At 35.4% G+C, this 21,441-nt stretch overlaps 1 protein-coding gene across 1 annotated transcript; it reads right to left on the bottom strand.

Annotated features, from left to right (window-relative positions):
- Nucleotides 1-2,544: 2,544 nt before the first annotated feature.
- Nucleotides 2,545-2,943, bottom strand: LOC109178933 (uncharacterized mitochondrial protein AtMg00810-like). The gene has a single exon (XM_019328484.1). The coding sequence runs from the start codon at nt 2,941-2,943 to the stop codon at nt 2,545-2,547; it is 399 nt and encodes a 132-aa protein (XP_019184029.1).
- Between the last annotated feature and the right edge of the window lie 18,498 nt (nt 2,944-21,441).

The raw sequence follows: 21,441 nt of genomic DNA, 5'->3' as shown, positions 1-21,441 counted from the left end.
AATAGGTCATCGAACTGCACACGAGAATGCAATTAGGTCACCGAACTTAAAAAACCTACAATTAGGTCCCTAAACTAACCAATTTCATTCAATTTGTCCATTTTACAGGTTTCTCAGGTTTCTAACAGGTTACTCCTCCACCTAGGATGCATATGTGGCATTTTAAAAAAATTATTTATTTTTAAATTAATTTTTTAATATTTAATAAATAAAAACTAAAATAATTTTATTTTTTTAAATAAAATATTTTGTTAATTTCTTTAAAATTCACAAATCACAAATACAAACTAATTATTTTTAAAATTCGAAAATCACCAAATCACGATAGTTTCTATTAAATAATTTGTTGATTTTTTTATTTGTTCCTGGCCAAAGCATATTACAAAGGGAAATAAAGCAGTAAAAGCAATATATTAGAAAGCAGTAATACTATTAGTAAATGTATCATATTATTAAACAAAACCATAACTATTAGTATTAACAGTAATATAATTTATTGTTTTTTAAAAAAGAAGCAGTATTAGTATTATTAGCAATAAAGAATAATCAGTAAAGAAATAAAAAAAATCAACAAATTATTTAATCAAAACTATCGTCATTGGTAATTTTTGAATTTTAAAATAATTAATTTGTATTGGTGATTTGCGAATTTTAACAAATTATTTTAGTTTTAACAAATTATTGTAACAAATTAACAAATTATTTTATTTAAAAAAAACAAATTATTTTAGTTTTTATTTATTAAATATTAAAAAACTAATTTAAAAATAAATAATTTTAAAAAAATGTCACATATGCATCCTAGGTGGATGGGTAATTAACCTTTTAGAAACTTAAGAAACCTGCAAAATTGACAAATTGAATGAAAATGGTTAGTTTAGGGACCTAATTGTAGGTTTTTTGGGTTCAGTGGCCTAATTGCATTCTCGTGTGCAGTTCGATGGCCTATTTGACCCTTATTCCTAACAAAATATACATACTCTTTTTAAAAGATAATACACATAATCTAACATAATACATAATAAACATAAACTTTTAACATAATACACATCAACTCTTAACATAATACACACAAATTTTCTGATTCGGATGTACATAATTGTATAAAAACAATGTACATAATTGTATAAAAAATACACATAACTGTATGAACCAATACGCATAACGTTGTGAACGAATACACATAACGTTGTGAACGAATACACATAATCTCAGCAACTTCCTACCGCGCCTCCCAACACAACCCCAAAACGACGTCGTTTTGGGAGGCGCGCGGCGCACAGTGCTATGTGCGCCGTGGTGTAGGATATAACGATTGGTGTAAATACTGCCACACGGTGTCAACTGTCAGGGGGCGTTTGGTTCAGGTTATATTACATAACCAAGGGAATGTGACATTCTTAAACTTACATTTTTATGTTTGGTTCATATTCTCTGAGGGAATATAACATTCCCAGGGAATATAACATTCCCTCCACATAAGATTTTGAAGGGAATGTGATTCCCTTGATTTTGTTAGGTAATGTAAGATAACTTTGATATTTATAAATTTTGTCATTTTAATTCTAATTATTTAAAGATATATATTTTATATTAGCTTATTATTATTATTATTATTATTATTATTATTATTATTATTATTATTATTATTATTATTATTATTATTATTATTATTATTATTATTATTATTATAACCCTAAACCAAACATGATTATATTATATACCTCAATTTTAATCAAATACAGTAATCTAACATTCCCAGTAACCTAACATTCCCATCAATCTAACATTCCCTAAGGTAATCTAACATTCCGTGAACCAAACGGCCCCTAAAGGTTCACCTCTTAATTTTTATTTTGTTTTTTTTTTTTTGTTTTTTAGGAAACAGGTTCACCTCATTTTGAGTTTACATAATTACATCTTTCATTATCCTTTTAAATTCTCAGTTGATTTACCTTTTCTAAAAAATATCGATTTTACTATATAGTGTGATGACACCTCTTGTTGCTAGAAAGAGAGAGGATATCAACCAATGTGTTTGTATTATTTTCTGTGTTCTTCTTCACTGATATACATAAGTATATATACTACTACAAACTCAGCTTTACAGCTATACTCCATGTTCACCTCACCAAACTCAGCTTTACAGCTATACTCCATGTTCACCTCACCAAACTCACAGCTTTACAGCTATATTTCTAACACTCCCTCTCAAGCTGAAGCATAGATATTAATCATGCCCAGCTTGTTACAAATATACTCAACCCTGTCCCTGCTAAGCCCTTTGGTGAACACATCAGCTAGTTGTTCGCCGCTACGAACATGAGCCATGGAAATGAGGCCTTGTTGAATCTTTTCACGCACAAAATGACAATCTACCTCAATATGCTTGGTACGCTCATGGAACACTGGACTGTTTGAAATGTGTATTGCTGCTTGATTATCACACCATAAACGTATGGGCTTCATCACTTCCACACCAACCTCCTTCAACAAATTGTGCACCCAAGTTATTTCACACGTCACATGAGACATCGCCCTATACTAAGATTCTGCACTGGACCGAGCCACAACAGTCTGTTTCTTGCTTTTCCAAGAAACCAAATTACCTCCTACGAACACACAATACCCTGTTGTAGACTTCCTGTCACTTAACGAACCTGCCCAATCAGCATCCGAAAATGCCTCAACTCTCGCATGTCCATGATTAGCATATAGAATGCCTTTACCTGGTGCATTCTTGAGATACTTCACAATTCGAACTGCTGCCTCCCAATGAGTTCGCATGGGTGCTTGCATGAACTGACTTACCACACTGACCGGAAAAGCAATATCAGGACGCGTAATGGTGAGATAATTCAACTTTCCCACCAACTTCCTATATCTTTCTGGAGAATCAAAAGCCTCCCCCTCACCAGCTACAAGTCTCACACCCTGCTCCATAGGGGTCTCACATGGTTTTGATCCCAACAACCCAGTATCATCAAGCAGATCTAGCAAATATTTCCTTTGGGAGAGAAATATTCATTTCCGAGAGCGAGCAACTTCAATCCCTAAAAAATACTTCAACACTCCCAAATCTTTCGTGTGAAACTTTTCTTTGAGGAAAGATTTAAGAGCCTCAATACCTACTGCATCATTACCTGTGATTACTATATCATCAACATACACAATCAAGAGAATGCATCCATCATTAGTATGCTTGAAAAAGACAGTATGATCACACTGACTCCTTTGCATACCAAACTCCATAATCACACTACTAAACCTCCCAAACCAAGCCCGTGGAGATTGCTTCAGGCCATATAGAGACTTTTTCAATTTACACACACTTCCAGACTCCCCCTGAGCAACAAACCCCGGAGGTTGCTCCATGTAGACTTCTTCAACCAAATCGCCATGCAAAAAGGCATTTTTGACATCCAGCTGATACAGAGGCCAATGGTTAGACGCAGCTAAGGAAATAAAGATACGAACTGAAGCTATCTTAGCTACCGGGGAGAATGTTTCTGTATAATCAACACCATAAGTTTGTGTATATCCCTTTGCTACTAGACGAGCTTTAAGTCTAGCCACAGACCCATCAGGGTTCATTTTCACAACATAAACCCACTTGCAACCAACTGCAATCTTACCGTCCGAGAGGGGTACCAAATCCCAAGTATGGTTGTCTTCAAGGGCAGTCATCTCCTCCTCCATTGCCTGTCTCCACCCAGCATGTGCTAAGGCCTGACTCAAAGTGTTTGGAATTGGAACAGACTCTAACTGGGACACAAAAGCACGTGAAGACGCCAATAAATTGGTATATGACATAAAGGACGGAACGGGATGAACACAACGACGCGTACCTTTCCGAACAGCGATAGGAACATCCTAGTCTGTCGACGAAGATTCTGGTAAGGGAGGATTTACTGGTGGAACCGGTGGGGCTGCATGTGTATCACCTTCTTTGGGCCGCCTGTGATAAACCTGCGTAACAGGAGGCCTAGAATCCACTCCTACGGAGTCAGAAATAGTAACAGTATATGTCAGAAAATTATCTGTCTCGAAACTACAACCAGACGAACTGGAGAACTCCTCTCTGAATAGAGTATTCTCGAAGAATGAGACATCTGCAGAAACCAAGTATCGCCCCAAATCCGGGGAGTAACACCGATACCCTTTTTGAGTACTTGAATATCCCAGGAAAATACATTTTAATGACTTAGGATCGAGTTTCCCTCTTTGAGGACGAACATCCTGGACAAAACACGTACACCCAAACACTTTAGGAGGGAGGCAGAACAATGGTTTGGATGGATGGACGAAATGATAAGGACTCTGACCCCCAAGGACCCTTGTAGGTAGGCGGTTTATTAAGAAACACGCTGTATGAACAGCATCTGCCCAGTAAACCCTAGGGACTTTCATTTGAAACAACAACGCCCTAGCAACCTCCAACAGATGGCGGTTCTTGCGTTCTGCCACACCATTCTATTGGGGAGTGCTGACACAAGACGACTGATGTACCATCCCATTCTGACTCATATAACTCGAGAAGGAACGGGAAAAATACTCAGTCCCATTATCACTCCGCAACACCTGTATTATTTTATTGAACTGAGTTTTGACCATTGCACAGAAATTACAAAAAATCCCAAACAACTCATCTCTAGATTTCATGAGGTATAGCCAAGTGTGTCTAGAGAAATCGTCTACAAAAGTTACAAAGTATTTAAACCCAGATTTTGATACTACTCGACATGGCCCCCATATATCTGAGTGAACCAACTGAAATAAAGACTCGACTCTATTATTGACTCTAGGAGGGTATGGCACCCGACAATGCTTAGCAAGCTCGCATGACTCACATTGCAAGCCAGATAGAGATTCTAATCCCGGACACAACTTCTTTAAGACAGACAAAGGCGGATGACCATACCGGGAATGCAACTGCAACGGGGACATATTTCCCAATAAACCAACCGAAACACCTCCAGAATCTTTGGACAGCCGCTCTAACACGTACAGCCCACCGACCTCCTTCCCTTTACCAATAATTGTCTTCGTCAACAGATCCTGAAACAGACAATATCCAGGGAAGAACATGACACAACAATTTAGGTCCCGGGTAATTTGACTAATTGACAATAAATTGAACGGGAATTTTGGGAGATATAACACAGAAGTGAGAGGTAACGACGAACTAACACTCACACTACCTTTACCTAAAACAGAGGTGGATGAACCATCTGCCAAGGTAATGGTAGGACCACATTTAAGGGAACAATATTCGGAAAACATACTTAGATTACCTGACATGTGGTCAATGGCTCCAGAATCAATGACCCACTGTCGAGACGAGGAGGAAACACAAGCGATAGGATTACCTGTTTGAACAAAGGTAGCTGACGGAGACAGCAATGACCTTGGATTAGTGGGAGATTGCGAGGAAGACAACTTTAACTGATTAAACAAAGCCATCTCTTCTTCATTTATCATAACCGTCCCTTCCGGTTTAGAAGCAGAATTAGCAAACCTCCTATGGTTGGAGAGTTGTGGGCATTGGTTACGTAGATGACCGGGATCACCACAATTATAGCAAGCCCTTTGCCCCCGACCTCCTCCGCGCCCTCTACCTCGTCCCCTGGACCGACCTCCTCGACTATCTGTCCCACTATCTCCCTGTGAGAAAAAGACTTGTTTCTCCAACGTACTATCAGTACCAAGATTCACTGACGCATTTTGAACCATAGAAAAAACTTGGTCGAGCGAGTCTAATTCCTTATTCCCCAATAATTGTGATTTTAAAACATCATACTCCTTATCCAGTCCAGAAATCCAACTAAAAACATGCAATTGATCACGTTATTTTTTCATTTTATCCACTTTATCAGTAATTGGCATAGCAGCACACAACGCCTCACTTACATTCTTGAAGTCATAATAGTAATCCCTGATGTCCCGCCCTTTTTGAGACGGTCGATGAACATCCTGGGATAACTGATATAACTTCCTTAAATTACTTGCCCCGCTAAACCACTGATTCACTAACTCCCACACTTCCTTCGCACTCTTACAGTGCTGTAAAGATAGGATTATCTTCCTATCAATACAATTTATTATACGCGAAAACAAGGCGTCATCATCTTTCTGCCACGCTTGGGCTTCGGTAAGGTCATCCGGACATATCTCAATTAAATGTCCAGCTTTACCCATACCCTTCAAATTTATTTCAACTAAAAACTTCCATTCCCCAAAATTGGACCCATCCGGTGCCAACACCACATCAACCAATTTAGATTGAGTTGACACCACAGTAATAGTCCTATTTTCTGCCATAATAAACACACAAAACCAACCTGGAGATGTAGACTTCAATTTTATGCCAAAACCCAGTCCACGCAGCACCCTGGCAGCACACCCGCACACAGAACCAGTTCTGGAAACACAGCCCACGCAGAACCCCTCAACACCGGACGGGGATATTGACACAGACGCGTCGGGCGGACTGAGACGAACCCAGCCGCGTCGGCGGCGACCGGAGCGACGTCGGAAAACACCGCACGTGCTGACGCGTGGTGTCGGAACTCCGGGAGTGCGGCGGCGCGTGGACCTTCCGATGAATGCTCCGATCCTCCCGGCGGCGGCGCCTCCTCCTTCCGACCAAAGCCCACCACCCACATCTACTGCTCTGATACCATGTTGCTAGAAAGAGAGAGGATATCAACCAATGTGTTTGTATTATTTTCTGTGTTCTTCTTCACTGATATACATAAGTATATATACTACTACAAACTCAGCTTTACAGCTATACTCCATGTTCACCTCACCAAACTCAGCTTTACAGCTATACTCCATGTTCACCTCACCAAACTCACAGCTTTACAGCTATATTTCTAACACCTCTGTTAACTTTCCAAATGAATGGTTACAAGTTTGAATCCTGTTGGTGGGGGTACAAGTTAATAATGGGGTACAAGTTAATAAAGATAATATCGATTTGAGATATTTCTTAGATTAACGTTTTGAGCATTACAAATTGTGTAATGATTGAACATGATTGTCCTAAACAAGACAAGGCTAATTATACAAGTCAATGCCCCTAACAAGCTTTTCAAAAAATGAGGCACCCCTTAAGACTAGGTCAAGGCTCAACCAACCCTACCTAGTCCTGTAGATAGACTTAGGAGACGGACCTTTAGGGTCCGCACCTTGTCGGGACCTTGTTCTCTGGTCTTTTTTGCTTAGTACCGTCAAAGCAAGCTGGTTTGCCTCACCATGTGCCTAATTTCTTGCGAGTTGGCTAGCAGGCTAGAGTTCATATGACCCTAGCTCGCCTCAAGCTGGTTAGCAATAAATCTTCTAAATTTCTATTTTTGTGCGAGTACAATTCCTCCTCTTACAGTATTAGTGGTCATAGAATTAGACATCTACATTTAACTTCCCAAAAGTGATCAATATCATTCTTCTGTGTTGTTTTAAAATAATTTGGTTCTTTTAAATAAGGTTTTTGGAGTAGTAGAGAGCTGACAATAGTCTGTCTTTATTGTCAGGAGTTCATATTGTTTGGAATCTAGACCTCAAGACTTGAGGTTGCATATAGTACAATGGCATCTAGTGCATTATTTGAATGTTTTGAAAATGTATTTTGGATGGTGAAACAATTGCTACAGCCTTATTAACATGTTTAGCTAATATTTTGACAAATGTATTTTTTATGGTGAAACAATTGCTACACCTTGATTTAAATGATTGACTAATGTTTGATTTCCATAAATTGTTAATTCTATTGTAGAATTTAATATTGTGGTGCTGAAATTTGTATAATTGTAACATGTCTAATTCATTTGATATTTGTAGAATTTTAAATTTTTTTTTTTGTTAGTAAATCTTACCGACCACCTAGTGGTCGGTAATTCAAATTTTTTAATTTTTTCTTTGTAAATCTTACCGGTCATCGGTGGATGGTAATTTCGACCAATTACCGACCACCAGTGGTAGAAAATTTGCTCTCTTTATCTGACAACTAATAGTTTCTACATCTTCAAAAAGAAGCCGGTATTTCTGATGATCTTGACTAGTTGTCGATAATAGTGAGGAATTTTTTTTCGAATTCATAAAGTGGTCGATAAGTTGGTTGGAAATAACATTTTCGACCAGAAATCTCCCTTTTCCGACCACTTTTCGGTGGTCGGAAAAATGCTGAATTCCAGCAGTGCTAACTCACTGCAAATATTTGGTTATAATTGTTACAAATTACAAAAGTTAAAAGGTTTGAACCAATAAATTAAACCTTAATTATGTTATGTACTCAAAAATCAAAATCAAATGCCCCTAAAAGAATCAAATAGTGGACTAGAATAACAAATTGATGTTTGTTTAATTCCTAATAAAATGTTGATGGCATTTTAACATGCAATATTCTTCGTTAGATTAGATTATATACACTTTATGCTTAAAGTATAATCCAAAACATAAAGGTCATGTTTGGTAACATAGTTAGCTGATCGGTCAATTTTGACTTATTTGACAACTATTAATTAGTTGTTTGACTTGGTTAAACAACCAAGGTAAGTGTTTGATTAATTAGAATTTTGTAACAGCTTATTGTTCCAAAACGTTAAAATTCAAAAAGTTGATCAAACCAATTTTTTCGATCAACTTTAAAAAAACTCATTTTGCATGTAATCCGCTATCGGCTAATAACTGATTTACCAAACATCTTTCTACAATCAGCTAACCTTATCAACTAGTTAAACTAACTCAATCAGCTAACCGCTATGAACTAACAATTACAGGATTTACTAAACAACCCAAAATATAATTTGGTAATGCAGAAGCATTTTAAAATTCTTCCATAAAATGTAAAAGGTAATCCATAAACAGATAATTAAAGAAAAAGAAGAGGGAAGAATGGATTAATACCTAAGATTTGTTTTCGAAAGACGGAAAGAGTGACTGCGGATGGAGCTGAGCTTCCTGCCGGAAGTGCGAAAAGTCACCGCCCGGAAAAGCCATCGGCTTTTCTGTCAGTATCTCCAATTGGTTCCGAATTTCAGCTAATTAATTAAACAACATTATTTCAAGTTTATTTATGATGCCATATATTCAATCGTCAAAGTTGTAAATTGTAAGCCAATTTCGACGTGTTTACCAAGTAAATTTATAACAAAGGTTTTCCCAAGTCAATTCAAATGCCATCTTCCTGTAATCCTGTTGAAGGTATATTTATTTATATTTTTTTACAAAATTAATACTCCGTAATTCCGTATTAGAAAAAAAAAATGAGTTAATTTCACTTTTCATCCTATGATTATTGAGGTATTGTTAATTTCAGTTCACAATTTTTAAAATTAACAATTTAGTACTCTAACTATTTTTAGGTAGTACACTAAAAATAAATATATTTATATGAAAATATAATGAGCATAAAGTATAGTAAAGGTGAACTAAAAAATGAACTTTATATTAGTGGTCAACCTTACAATGTAGAATATGATTTACGATTATAACAATTGACTCTTGGTGGAGTTGCCAATTTATGGGTAAATAATTATACCGTGGACCATGGTCCACATTGTAAGAATGACCATTGATATAGATGTTCATTTTTAGTATATCGAATATTCATTCATAGAGAAAGGTTCAGGTTAGAAAAACTTCTCATGTAAAAAGTAAGGATTAGTTAATATGATCAATTCATCTGGGTAGATTAACGATAGAGATTTGCTTAAAATGAAGAAAAAAAGAAAAAATAGGTCAATTTTATAAATATTAAAAACTTAAAAGTTTGTAATAATTAAAAAATTTGTTACACCCCGAAATTTATTCTAAAATCTCAACCGTTCTCTACGAATATTTTCGTAAGTATAGATTTTATTCCACTTGAAAACACAATTCTCTTATTTAATTCCACTAATACTATCCTAGAAATCAACATTGGCCCAATTCCTTAAGTCTTGAGTGAATTCATATAATTGGACCCTTATAATATATTCTAGCATGGGCTTCCTTGTATATTTCCCTTATCTAGATTTATTTGATCTTGTTAGCCCAAAACATTTATCTCGACAAATTATATCATGCACCACGGTGCATGATTGCCGCGCATCAGACACTACAGTGTGTCTAAACCGACAATGTCAAAACGACGTCGTTTTATTTAATGAAAAGAAACAGAATCTTCGCAAAAAATAACTCTGTTCTTCAGTTTCATTTTGTATACACTGCAGTTTCAGTTCAACACAACTACAGTTTCATTCCGATATAACTACAGTTTCATTCAATATTTATACACTCAAATATGTGAAAATGTTATTTAATTTTATTTTATATACACTATAATTTCATTAAAACACAACTACGTGATCATTTCAATATACTTACAGCTTCATTGTACAATATACACTCAAATATATGAAATGTTATCCAGTTTCATTTTATATATACTGTAGTTTCATTTGATAATATAAAAATAATACGTGAGACAGTATCGGTTTAGACACACTGTAGTGTGTGACGCGCGGTGCATGATATAACAATCGATTTATCTCATGACCTAGTGTATACACACTAGTGTATCTAAACTCCTTAGCTAGAAACAAAACTTAAATCACTACTTCCTACTCCTTCATTTCCCATGCCACTTTCACCACTTCTCCCTATCAAAATTGTTCTTCATTTCTCACTCAAGAGAACTAGTCAAGACTACATCTTTCCTCTTCACCAAGCATAGGAAGGGTAAGATATACCTATCTACATCTTTTATTCAAAGGTTTCCTTCATATCTAATTCTTATTTTCCTTTATGTGTTGGGTTTGGGGTCTTTAATGAAGATCAAGTTGAGGATGGCTTGCTAGGGTGATTATTGGAGGAAATTTGAGGTTTTGCTAAGCTAAGATAACCCTATATCCATGAAAACCTACTTTAAAACTCTACAATGTGTAATCTTGATAATCTTGTTGATGTGAGCATAATCTTGTGTTTATGCTTGTTTAGAGCTTGTATGATAGGGTATATTTGTTGATATGTGTTTTTGTTGAGTTTGGAGTTGGATTGCATATTCTCTTCGCAAATGGCCCATTGAGGAGAGACACGCAACTGAGAACCCGTACGTAACCAGCGAGTGCAATGAACGACATCGCACATCAACTGTGAAAGGAGAAAGAGAGAACTGAATGCTCAGCAAAAGAAATGGGCGCTTGAAAATAGAGAGACAGAATCGACTAAGTTAATAAGTAAGTGAAATACCACAATTGCCCCACACTAAAAATACAAATTGCACGCTATGAAATAAAAAGGCATAAACCATCAACAAATTCCAGCCGCCCAACACTAGCATCCAACGGCATTAACACATCCACATGTTTGTATTTTTAGGGTGGTTTCTATTTGAATATAATCCTCTCTCTCTCTCTCTCTCTCTCTCTCTCTCTCTCTCTCTCTCTATATATATATATATATATATATATATATATATATATATATACATACACACACACACACACACACACACACACACACACACACACACACACACACACACACACACACACACACACACACACACACACACACATACATATATATATATATATATATATATATATATATAACTGGAACTGCCAGAAAATTCAGAAATTTTTTACCTAGATTGGGAAATTTTCTGGGAGTATTTGATACAAATTTTTTCAGATATGAAGTTCAACAAGTCTAGAACATATAAAAAAATTCATATCAATCCAAGGCCTAGAAGTAATTTTCTCGAATTTTTCCCTTAAACTGTGTCAGACATAATTTGCTAGATATCACACTGCCAAGAACTTAACAAAATTTTATGTGATTACTGGAACATGTTTTCAACCCTTTTTTTTTGGATATCAAGTTATATAAGTGTAGGTTCTTCAAAAAAAAAAATTCAAGAAAAAAGGAGTTCATGAATTAGTTTTTTTAAAATTTATTTTTTCGACCCGCCATACAAAATTTTCTCGAATAGTTAAATATTTTTTTTTGATGGCTATTTTTTTCCAGATCTGACATCTAAAATGGTTTCCTGGCCGAAAATTTTTGGAAAACCAATCTGACCGACTGGTTTTTACTCTTTTTTTTGCAATATCATTGAATTAAAATGTTTAAGTATACAATTCTTTTTCATTTTCCAGCTCATTTTCTGAAAAATGAACCAAAAAAATAAAATAAAATAAAATAAACAAACAAACTGTAACAACCCAAAATTTCATTTTATAAATCCAGTATTAAAAAATCCCAAAGTAGCTTTTTCACTCCATTAAAAATTTGTGCAAGTAATCGGTGGTTGAATAAAATAATTTCGTCACATTTTTAAAAATTAATTCGACACCGAAGAAATGAATTCTATTCGAAAATTCCTAAATTTTCGGGTACTTCACGTACCAAGATTTAAATCGAGAATTGTATCTGAGTGAGACCGGGAGAATTCAAAAAAGAATTTTTGAACAAGTGTTCATCCAAATAGCTTTTGGAAAAATTCATTTTCAACCCCAAAGTATCCAAAGTTAGCATTTCTAGCCCTTGGTCCATGATACAAGGTGAACCACAAGGCCATGTCTGATATTTTAAAGAGGTAAGCCAAAAGACCATTTTGTCCTCCACCAATCATTAAGCATCTACCTAGGGTTTTGCACCCTATTTATACTCCACTATTCTCATTGTTATCCTGATCCCATCCTTGCCTCTCCAAGCTTTGGTAGAAGAAGAAAACTCACAGTAAACATTTTCTATCCATTCATTCATCTTCCTTTAAGGTTTCTAGCTTCATTGTTCTAAATCTCTGAGGTTTATATCCTTAGGCTTAGCTTGTATGTTTGTTTGGCAAGTTTAGGAAGTGAGGGTGGTTCTAGCTAAGTATAGAGGAAGAAGAAATTCACACAAGAAGAAGAAGCTACAAGAGGTATAACCTCATGGATTCCTCTTTAAATTTGGCTCTATGAAACCTAGTTTTGAGTATAAATGAGTAGAAAGTATGAGTTTTTGATGTGTTTATGCTTAGAAGTGTTTTAGCATGTGTTTGTGAGTTGTTAAGATTGTTTTGGACTTCTTTGGATGAGATTTTGCAGGAGAAATGCCATGCACCAGATCAGAGCGGCGGCCCTAGCCGTGGTGGCACGGGACTAGAGCACGGCCCTAGAGGAGGGCCGTTGCCTAGTCCCGGCGCATCAACGGGGCTCCAGGGATGGACCATGAAGAGTCCCGCCCCAGGTCCCTTAGTATGGTCTGTGAAGCAATTTTGTGCAGTGGCTGGGCCCTTGTCGCTCAACTACGTGTCGTTTCAGACCGAGTGTTACGGGCCCTTGTGGCTCGGCTCTTTGGGTTCGTCTTGACACACGTTTTGGCTTTGATTTCGTGGAATTTGGATTAAAAACAAGTATGTTAAGAAGGATTTTGTGAAGAAATGTTACACAGTGCATATTTTGCTAAATTCTCTGTGTTTGAGAAATTGTTGTTTATGTGATCAAATAATGTTTTTATTGAGTAAAAAAGCATGATCCTTTGAGAATATGATTTATTATGAAAGCATGATTAAATTGTATTATTTGATCAATGAGAATAGAAGCATACTTGTTGAGTGAAATGTATAGAAATTGCTATTTTGCAAACCGAGCATGTTGATATATTTTTGAATACTTCATGTTAGAGTATACATGATTTAGAAGCATGTGATAGAACATTTTGACATTTCACATGAGTCATATTTCAAAGATGCATAAAGGGCCAACGTGAGTCCAAGAATACTTTCAAAAATCATAAGCATGTGGTATATCATTCTTTGATGCATTGAGAAGTAATAGAATTTTTGCATGCATGAGATATATATTTATGTATTATCTAATCGGTGAGGTGTTGGAGGATACCGTTTGGACTATGTTCCTCTCGGGAGATATTTATGGACATTGCGGTCCCAATATATGTAACGCGGCGTATTCCCACGTTACGAGGTTGGAAACTTCCCGCCGGGCTTGGAATCATGGTTAGGGGGTGTGCACACTAATAGTTCGATACCTGATTCCAAATAGTTTGAACCACGAGATTGGTTCCGTAGACGGTAGGAGATATTGGGTCGGAATTATGCCGTTCCTGATAGGGTAAGTCACACTTCTGTGAAACCCTAAGTCGTATACGAGTATAAGAGAAAGAAAGAGAGTCAACAGAGACTCAACAAAGAGAGTCAACAGAGACTCAAGTATGAGAGTCAATATAAACTCGATAGAAAGAAAGATGGTCAAGAGAGACTCGAGAAAGTAACAAAGAAACCTCCACAGAAAGTACTCTAATTTATATATGAGTGTATGATTATACTATTGCACTAGATTGCATATGAACATGAATATATTGTTGCACGAGATTGCATAAGAGTATGAGTATATTGTTGCACAAGATTGCATACGAGTATATTGTTGCACAAGATTGCATACGAGTATGATTATATTGTTGCACGAGATTGCATAAGAGCATGAGTATATTGTTGCACGAGGTTGTATAAGAGTATGAGTATATTGTTGCACTAGATTTCATACGAGTATGAGTATATTGTTGCACTAGATTGCATACGAGTATGAGTATATTGTTGCACGAGATTGCATAAGAGCATGAGTATATTGTTGCACTAGATTGCATACGAGTATGAGTATATTGTTGCACGAGATTGCATAAGAGCATGAGTATATTGTTGCACTAGATTGCATACGAGTATGAGTATATTGTTGCACGAGATTGCATAAGAGCATGAGTATATTGTTGCACTAGATTGCATACGAGTATGATCATATTGTGGCACGAGATTGCATAAGAGCATGAGTATATCGTTGCACTAGACTGCATACGAGTATGATTATATTGTTGCACGAGATTGCATAAGAGTATGAGTATATTGTGGCACTAGATTGCATGAGAGTATGATTATGTTGTTGTACTAGATTGCATAAGAGTATCATTATATTGTTGCACTATATTGCATACGAGTATGATTATATTGTTGCACTAGATTGCATAAGAAGCATGACCATAATGTTATACATGATTGTATGCGAATGAAGCATCGTAAGAGAATTGTTTAAATGAGAAGCTTAACTTAAGGTATTCCTTTGAGCATGATTATTGTGATGTAGTAGAAGTTCTACTTAATAAGTTATGTGATAAGAGTGTGGAAGCATGTGAACACCTGTTATATGGTCTTTTAACATGATCCTATATGTAAGCATGAATTGCTTGATAAGCTATTTGAGAAATCTATATGTTGATGAATCTACGTGATCAGCCTTATACTTATATAAGCATGCCAGCTGATAATATAGGGTGCAAGCATTTAGAAAGAATATGATAATCTAAAGATGTTTTGAGATTAGCTTATTGCTATAAAGATATCAAATGTTTTCAGAGTATATGCTAGAATGCTTTACAGGGTTGAGTGTGGTTATACTTAGCTTCGTGCTAACGGGTGTTTTTCCTGTTTGTCTATGTGTTGCTTGCAAAACCCCTTTCAGGTGGGCCCAGCAGTGAGAAGAGATCGAGTTAGATTAGTCTCTTAGTTTGAGATGTCTAAACTCTAGTTTTATTTATGATGATGTTATAGATTTAGAATTATGACTTCATGTTGGAGGATTATTGTAGACTGTGTTGGGGTGACGTTTTTCCCCTTATTTTTTTCCAGTATTTATTTCTAGTACTCAGACTTAATCGTATTTTGTAGTTTTACCCCTTTAGCCTGTGCAATCACCAAGAGTAGTGGTTGTGGCGGTGACACTCCCACTATTTATCTTCTAGTTTTCCGCTGCATAGTTTATGATAATGACTATTTAGAGATGTAATTAAGAGTTAGAAATGTGGGGTGTTACACAAACCAACAAACAGTTTTTTGTTGTACAGTCAAACACGGGAAAGGAAAATATTTTCTGGAAAATGACTAATTTTTCAGAAGTCATTTTAATGTTTTCCAAACGGAGCCTAAGTATTTATTAATTGATTTTGATGTGAATTTAAATTTTTTTTTTGATCTAGAGGTTCAGGGCTAATATGGAATGAGCTTCGCGATCTTGGCGACCCTGTATATCAACGTCCTATTTTTAAAGTGTATGACATCCTAAGAAATGTGAATAGGACGGCGTACTAACTAGAAATCATCTCAATTGGTTCTTATCATTGGGGAGGTAAGGAAAGCTTAAGCACAATGGAGAAGCACAAATTGTAATACCTATTTGATGCAAAAGTAAAAGTAGACTAAGATTATGTGTTACACAAGAAATGATTGGAAGCGACAAAGGTGATAAAGGTAGTGATAAAATTAAAGAAAAAACAGTACCCCTATTGTGTGAGGAAGCTAAAAAAACAGTATGCTGAATCTTTTAGCCTTAACATTAAAAAATGTTGTGTGACTCATGGTAATTTATTTGCCATTGAATTTCCAGAGAAGTGTTGCATAAAATTTCGTCAATTGATAACAGTTGATCATTGAAGGAAGAACAGAGCTAAACATCCTTCAGGAATTTCATAGGGTACGAGTACCCCTATTTTAAACCAAAGAAAATCGAACCGAATCTTGTAACACCTACCCCTATTTTAATATATTGTTTTATATTATCTATTTGTTTTAATCTTATCCATGCATTAGATGTTTTAAATAGAAAAACACTTTCATTTAAGGTTCCGTTTGAAAAGTTAAAAAATGACTTCTGAAAATTGTTTTCTGGAAAATGAGTCATTTTTCTAAAAGTATTTTACTTTTCGGTGTTTGGCTACCCAACGTAAACCTCTCTTTGTGTGTTTGGTTCATTTTTTAAAAAATGAGCAGGAAAATAAAAAGAATTGAATACTTCAAAATTTTAATTGTTTCATATTTTTTATAAAATCCTTCTATATATATATATATATATATATATATATATATATATATATATATATATATATATATATATATATATATATATATAGAGAGAGAGAGAGAGAGAGAGAGAGGGATGCACTCAGGTGCGAATAAGTGTCCAGAAAAGAATATGCGAACGAATCAACGCGCGACACGTGTCCAGATCTAATATATATATATATATATATATATATATATATATATATATATATATATATATATATATATATATATATATATATATATATATAGAGAGAGAGAGAGAGAGAGAGTGGGATGCACTCAGGTGCGAATAAGTGTCCAGAAAAGAATATGCGAACGAATCAACGCGCAACACGTGTCCAGATCTAATAGCTTAAAAAAACGCGGTGGCATTTTCGTAAATAATTGAACATCGAGTAAAATCACTTACAAGTGCACCTACTTTCACCTATAAGTGCATGTAATTTTGCCTTGTTAGCATTCACTTCCCGCAAACATTCATGCACCTGGGTGTGCTTATAACTATAGTTGCAACTATTTATAACTATAGGTGCAACTACTTATAACTATAGGTGCACCTACTTTCACCTATAAGTGCATGTAATTTTGCATTGTTAACATTCATTTATCTGAGTTCAGCGGGTAGTAATACCCTAAAAACCACCCGCAAACATTCATGCACTTAGGTGCAACTACTTATAACTATAGGTGCAACAACTTATAACTAGTGGTGCACTTACTATTGATGCTCAGTGTAAATTTTTACTTACACCTACAATACATTTTACATGCACTTGTAATACATTTTAGTTGCACTTCGATGTTCAATTATTTACGAAAATGCCACCACGCTTTTTAAAAAAATTAGTGTTTCTCATCCATTAGATCTGGACATGTGGACGAACAGAATCCATTCCTATTTCGCTCTTGGGCGAAGCATTCGCATGTGAGTGCGATTATATATATATATATATATATATATATATATATATATATATATATATATATATATATATATATATATATATATATATATATATATATATATATATATATCATAAGTTAGGCATGTATAGTATATAGTAATGTATACACTATACCCAATGTTGCAAAACACGTTAGGCGCTCTTTAGGCGTCAAGGGGGCACCTAGCGCCTAGGCGCCGATTTTTTTTTTAATTAAAAAAAATTAAAATTAAAAAGTTTCAAAATTAAGTAATAAAACATAAAGTTTCCATAGTTATTTCTTACAAACTACTTACGTAAGTGGTTGTAAAAGTGTTCAAAAGATTGTTTAAACCATCTAAATACATTTAAAAAAAAAAACTAAAATTAAGAGCAAAAGAAGCATTTTTTTGATAAATTAGTGGACCAATACATGATTTGAAAAAAAAAAAAAAATTGTCCAAAACGGACAACCGAGTCAAAAGTTATGTCTTCCCGAATTTTTTCCACTTTACAATGCAGAATATATATATATATATATATATATATATATATATATATATATATATATATATATATATATATATATATATATATATATGTATTAAAATTCAACGCCGGTTCAGCCAGCTAGGCGGTCTAGCCGGCCGGCAGCGGAGGAAGTCAATTCCGGTCTTCCTCGCGGCGGCAGCCGGGCGCCGATTATTCGGCGCTTAGGCGCGATTTTTGCAACCATGATTATACCAATAGTGTATTGGAAAATGACTTCCCCTAAAAAAAAAGTTATTTTCCTCCAAAACATACATATTTTCCTTTGATTAAGACATCATTTTCCATTGACCTCATTTTATCTTCACTCCTGCCAAACACTGAAAACTCAGAAAACATTTTTCGGAAGTCATTTTTCGGGTTTCCAAATGCACCCTAGGTGGAACGGGTTTTAAATATAAATGTGTTTGGATAAACGAGTCAACACAAGGTAAACATGTTCTTAATAGGTTAACCGATTTGACCCGTTAAAAAACAAACATAACGGGTCAGCCCGTCTCGGGACACGATAAGGAAACAATAACCCGTTATTTTCTTTGTGTGATGTTAACAGATTGTGTCTATAATTATCGGGTCTAATTGAGATTGTCCCTACAAACTTATTCAATTGAATAATGAAAAATTTGCTATTACCATTGCAACGTCACATCGTCGTTAACAAAAAATCAACTTAGGGTCTGTTTGGAAACCCGAAAAATGACTTCTGGAAATCATTTTCCGGATTTTTGGTGTTTGGGAAGGCTGAAAATAAAATGGTCAAAGGAAAATGCTAGTTAGTCAATGGAAAATGAGGGCTAAAATCCGGAAAATGACTTCACCTTTTTTTTTGCGGAAGTCATTTTCCATCTTCCAATCAACACACGCTCAAACCTTCTTCTCCCAAAAAATGACTTCCCCTTTTCGAATTTTTTTTTCAAATCGGAAACCAGTGCAGTCACTGGTTTCCCTGGTTTCCGATCGGAAACCAGTGACTCACTGGTTTTCGATCGGAAACCAATGAATTGGTTTTCCGCATTGGAAACCAGATCTGGTTTCCGATGCGAAAAACCAGTTCCGAAACCAGATGCAATTTTTTTTTTTTTGATTTTTTATGTCAAATCATGTTGCTGTTATTTTTTTTTTGTACTGATTAAATAATAAAATGCTTTTGCTTAATTTGTGAATTTTAATTTTCAAGACTTGATTATTTATGCATTTATGTTGTTTCTAACATGTAATTGTGATTTCAAATTGTAATATTCGGTATATAATAATTAAAATGTTTTAGTATGCCATTTTGTTCATTTTCTGGAAAATGAACCAAACACCAAAAGACAATTTTCTATCATTTTCTGGAAAATGAACCAAACACCAAAAGACAGTTTTCCATTGTGCAGCCAAACACATGAAAGGAAAATGACTTTTGGAAAATGACTCATTTTCTAGAAGTCATTTTCCAGAAGTCATTTTTCGGGTTTCCAAACAGACCCTTAGTCTTTTCATTGATGAAATGTTTGAATAAAGTAAAATTAACATTTAAATTTAACTAACAAGATTAAAAGAAATGTCAGAATAGAGACAAGGAGGCTACTAAGGTTTACTGATGGTGCTTTTTGTTAAACTTTAGTTAAAAAAACAGAAAGGCAAGCATAATAACAGTTAAAAAAATTCCCAAGGTAACTAAAGTAATGGAAGCTATTCCCCGAGGTTCCCACAATTTCACCTTCCAATAGTTTCTTCTTTTGCTGCAATGCACGTTTAACTCGCGGTAGATATAAGCATAGAGAGAGTTAAATTTGTCGATCGTGACACGCTGATTTATTTTTGTAAACAAATCAACCACTCATTTTGATTCGCCCACCTTATTATCAAGTATTCCATGGTAACAAAGCAATTCCACGTCTTCCTTGGACTCAATAAGGTTGCCTAAGAAGCCTACATAATTGGTCACAAAATTCCCCTTTGAAGCCTTGAATACTGCTAGTCGTTAAGACTAAACGATCCGGCATACTTCTCTCGAGCTCCCTTTGCCACCTCCCTCAACTCTTGTAGGAAGGTTTCACAATTTTTTTCTTTAATATTATTATCATCGCTGCACTCAATTCTTCCCCGCTTTGCTAATAGCTCTTCAGCTTCTTTTGCTTTTTCATCCAATAGTTGGTTGAGGTATCGCAATTTGTGCTTCTCCATCGTGCTTAAGCTTTCCTTTCCCCAGTGATAAGGACCAATTCAAATGATTTCTGGTTCGTACGCCGTCTTATTCACATTTCTTAGGACGTCAGGCACTTTGAAAATAAGGCGTCCATATTCAGGGTCTCCAAGAGCCCCAAGCTCTTCCAACAATGAAGCTTCAGATCATCAAAATTCAAATCAAAATCAATTAATAAAGAAATAATCTTTAAATAGGTGTTTTCAAAAATAAAAAAAGTTTAAATAAATCAGTGAACTATACCCGAATATGCAATTGTTCTATGGAATTAAAAAAAATAATAATAATAAAAACTACAATTAGGTCACGGAACTATTTAAATTATGCAATTAAATTAAAATTAACATGTTTTGATCAATTAAAATTATGCAAACAAATTTAACACTTAATAATTTGTTTTAAAATTAAATAATAATTTAATATTAACTTTCGGCAAAATCAATTGAATAATTTTAATGAGAAGAAATCTTAATATGATGAAGAAAGAAATTAAATAAGCCAAAACCAAATCGGGCCAAAAAAATATTTTTTTAAAGGAGGGTCTAGGCCTGGCAGATTTGGGCCAGACCTGGCCCAACTATGTAACCCTTCATCATCTTTATTCTCTCAACAAAACCAGGCAGCGAACCAGCATCGACGGCAACTTTACGGGAACGGCAGAAGCTAGGTCGCCGGAATCGCCTGAAGGAGGGAAACTCAGCAGCGTCGTCGCCGGGGAAGCCAGCTCCGCCACCGCCGCTGACCTCGACGCAATGCCAACGCCGCCGCCATCTGCCCGCAACCGCGATGCAACCGGCCTCCGAACGGCCTTTTGCACGTTGTTCCGTCGCCGCCGGCAATTGTCGGTCAACCAACGTGAAGGAAACGGATCCGGCGAGCGTAGCAGCATAGTAAAAAAAAAT

Source organism: Ipomoea nil, unplaced genomic scaffold (genome assembly GCF_001879475.1).
Source record: "Ipomoea nil cultivar Tokyo-kokei standard unplaced genomic scaffold, Asagao_1.1 scaffold0875, whole genome shotgun sequence".
In the NCBI taxonomy this organism is placed as follows: Eukaryota; Viridiplantae; Streptophyta; class Magnoliopsida; order Solanales; family Convolvulaceae; genus Ipomoea; species Ipomoea nil.
The sequence above is the reverse complement of the archived record's forward strand: the minus strand, read 5'-3'. Positions and strand labels throughout refer to the sequence as shown.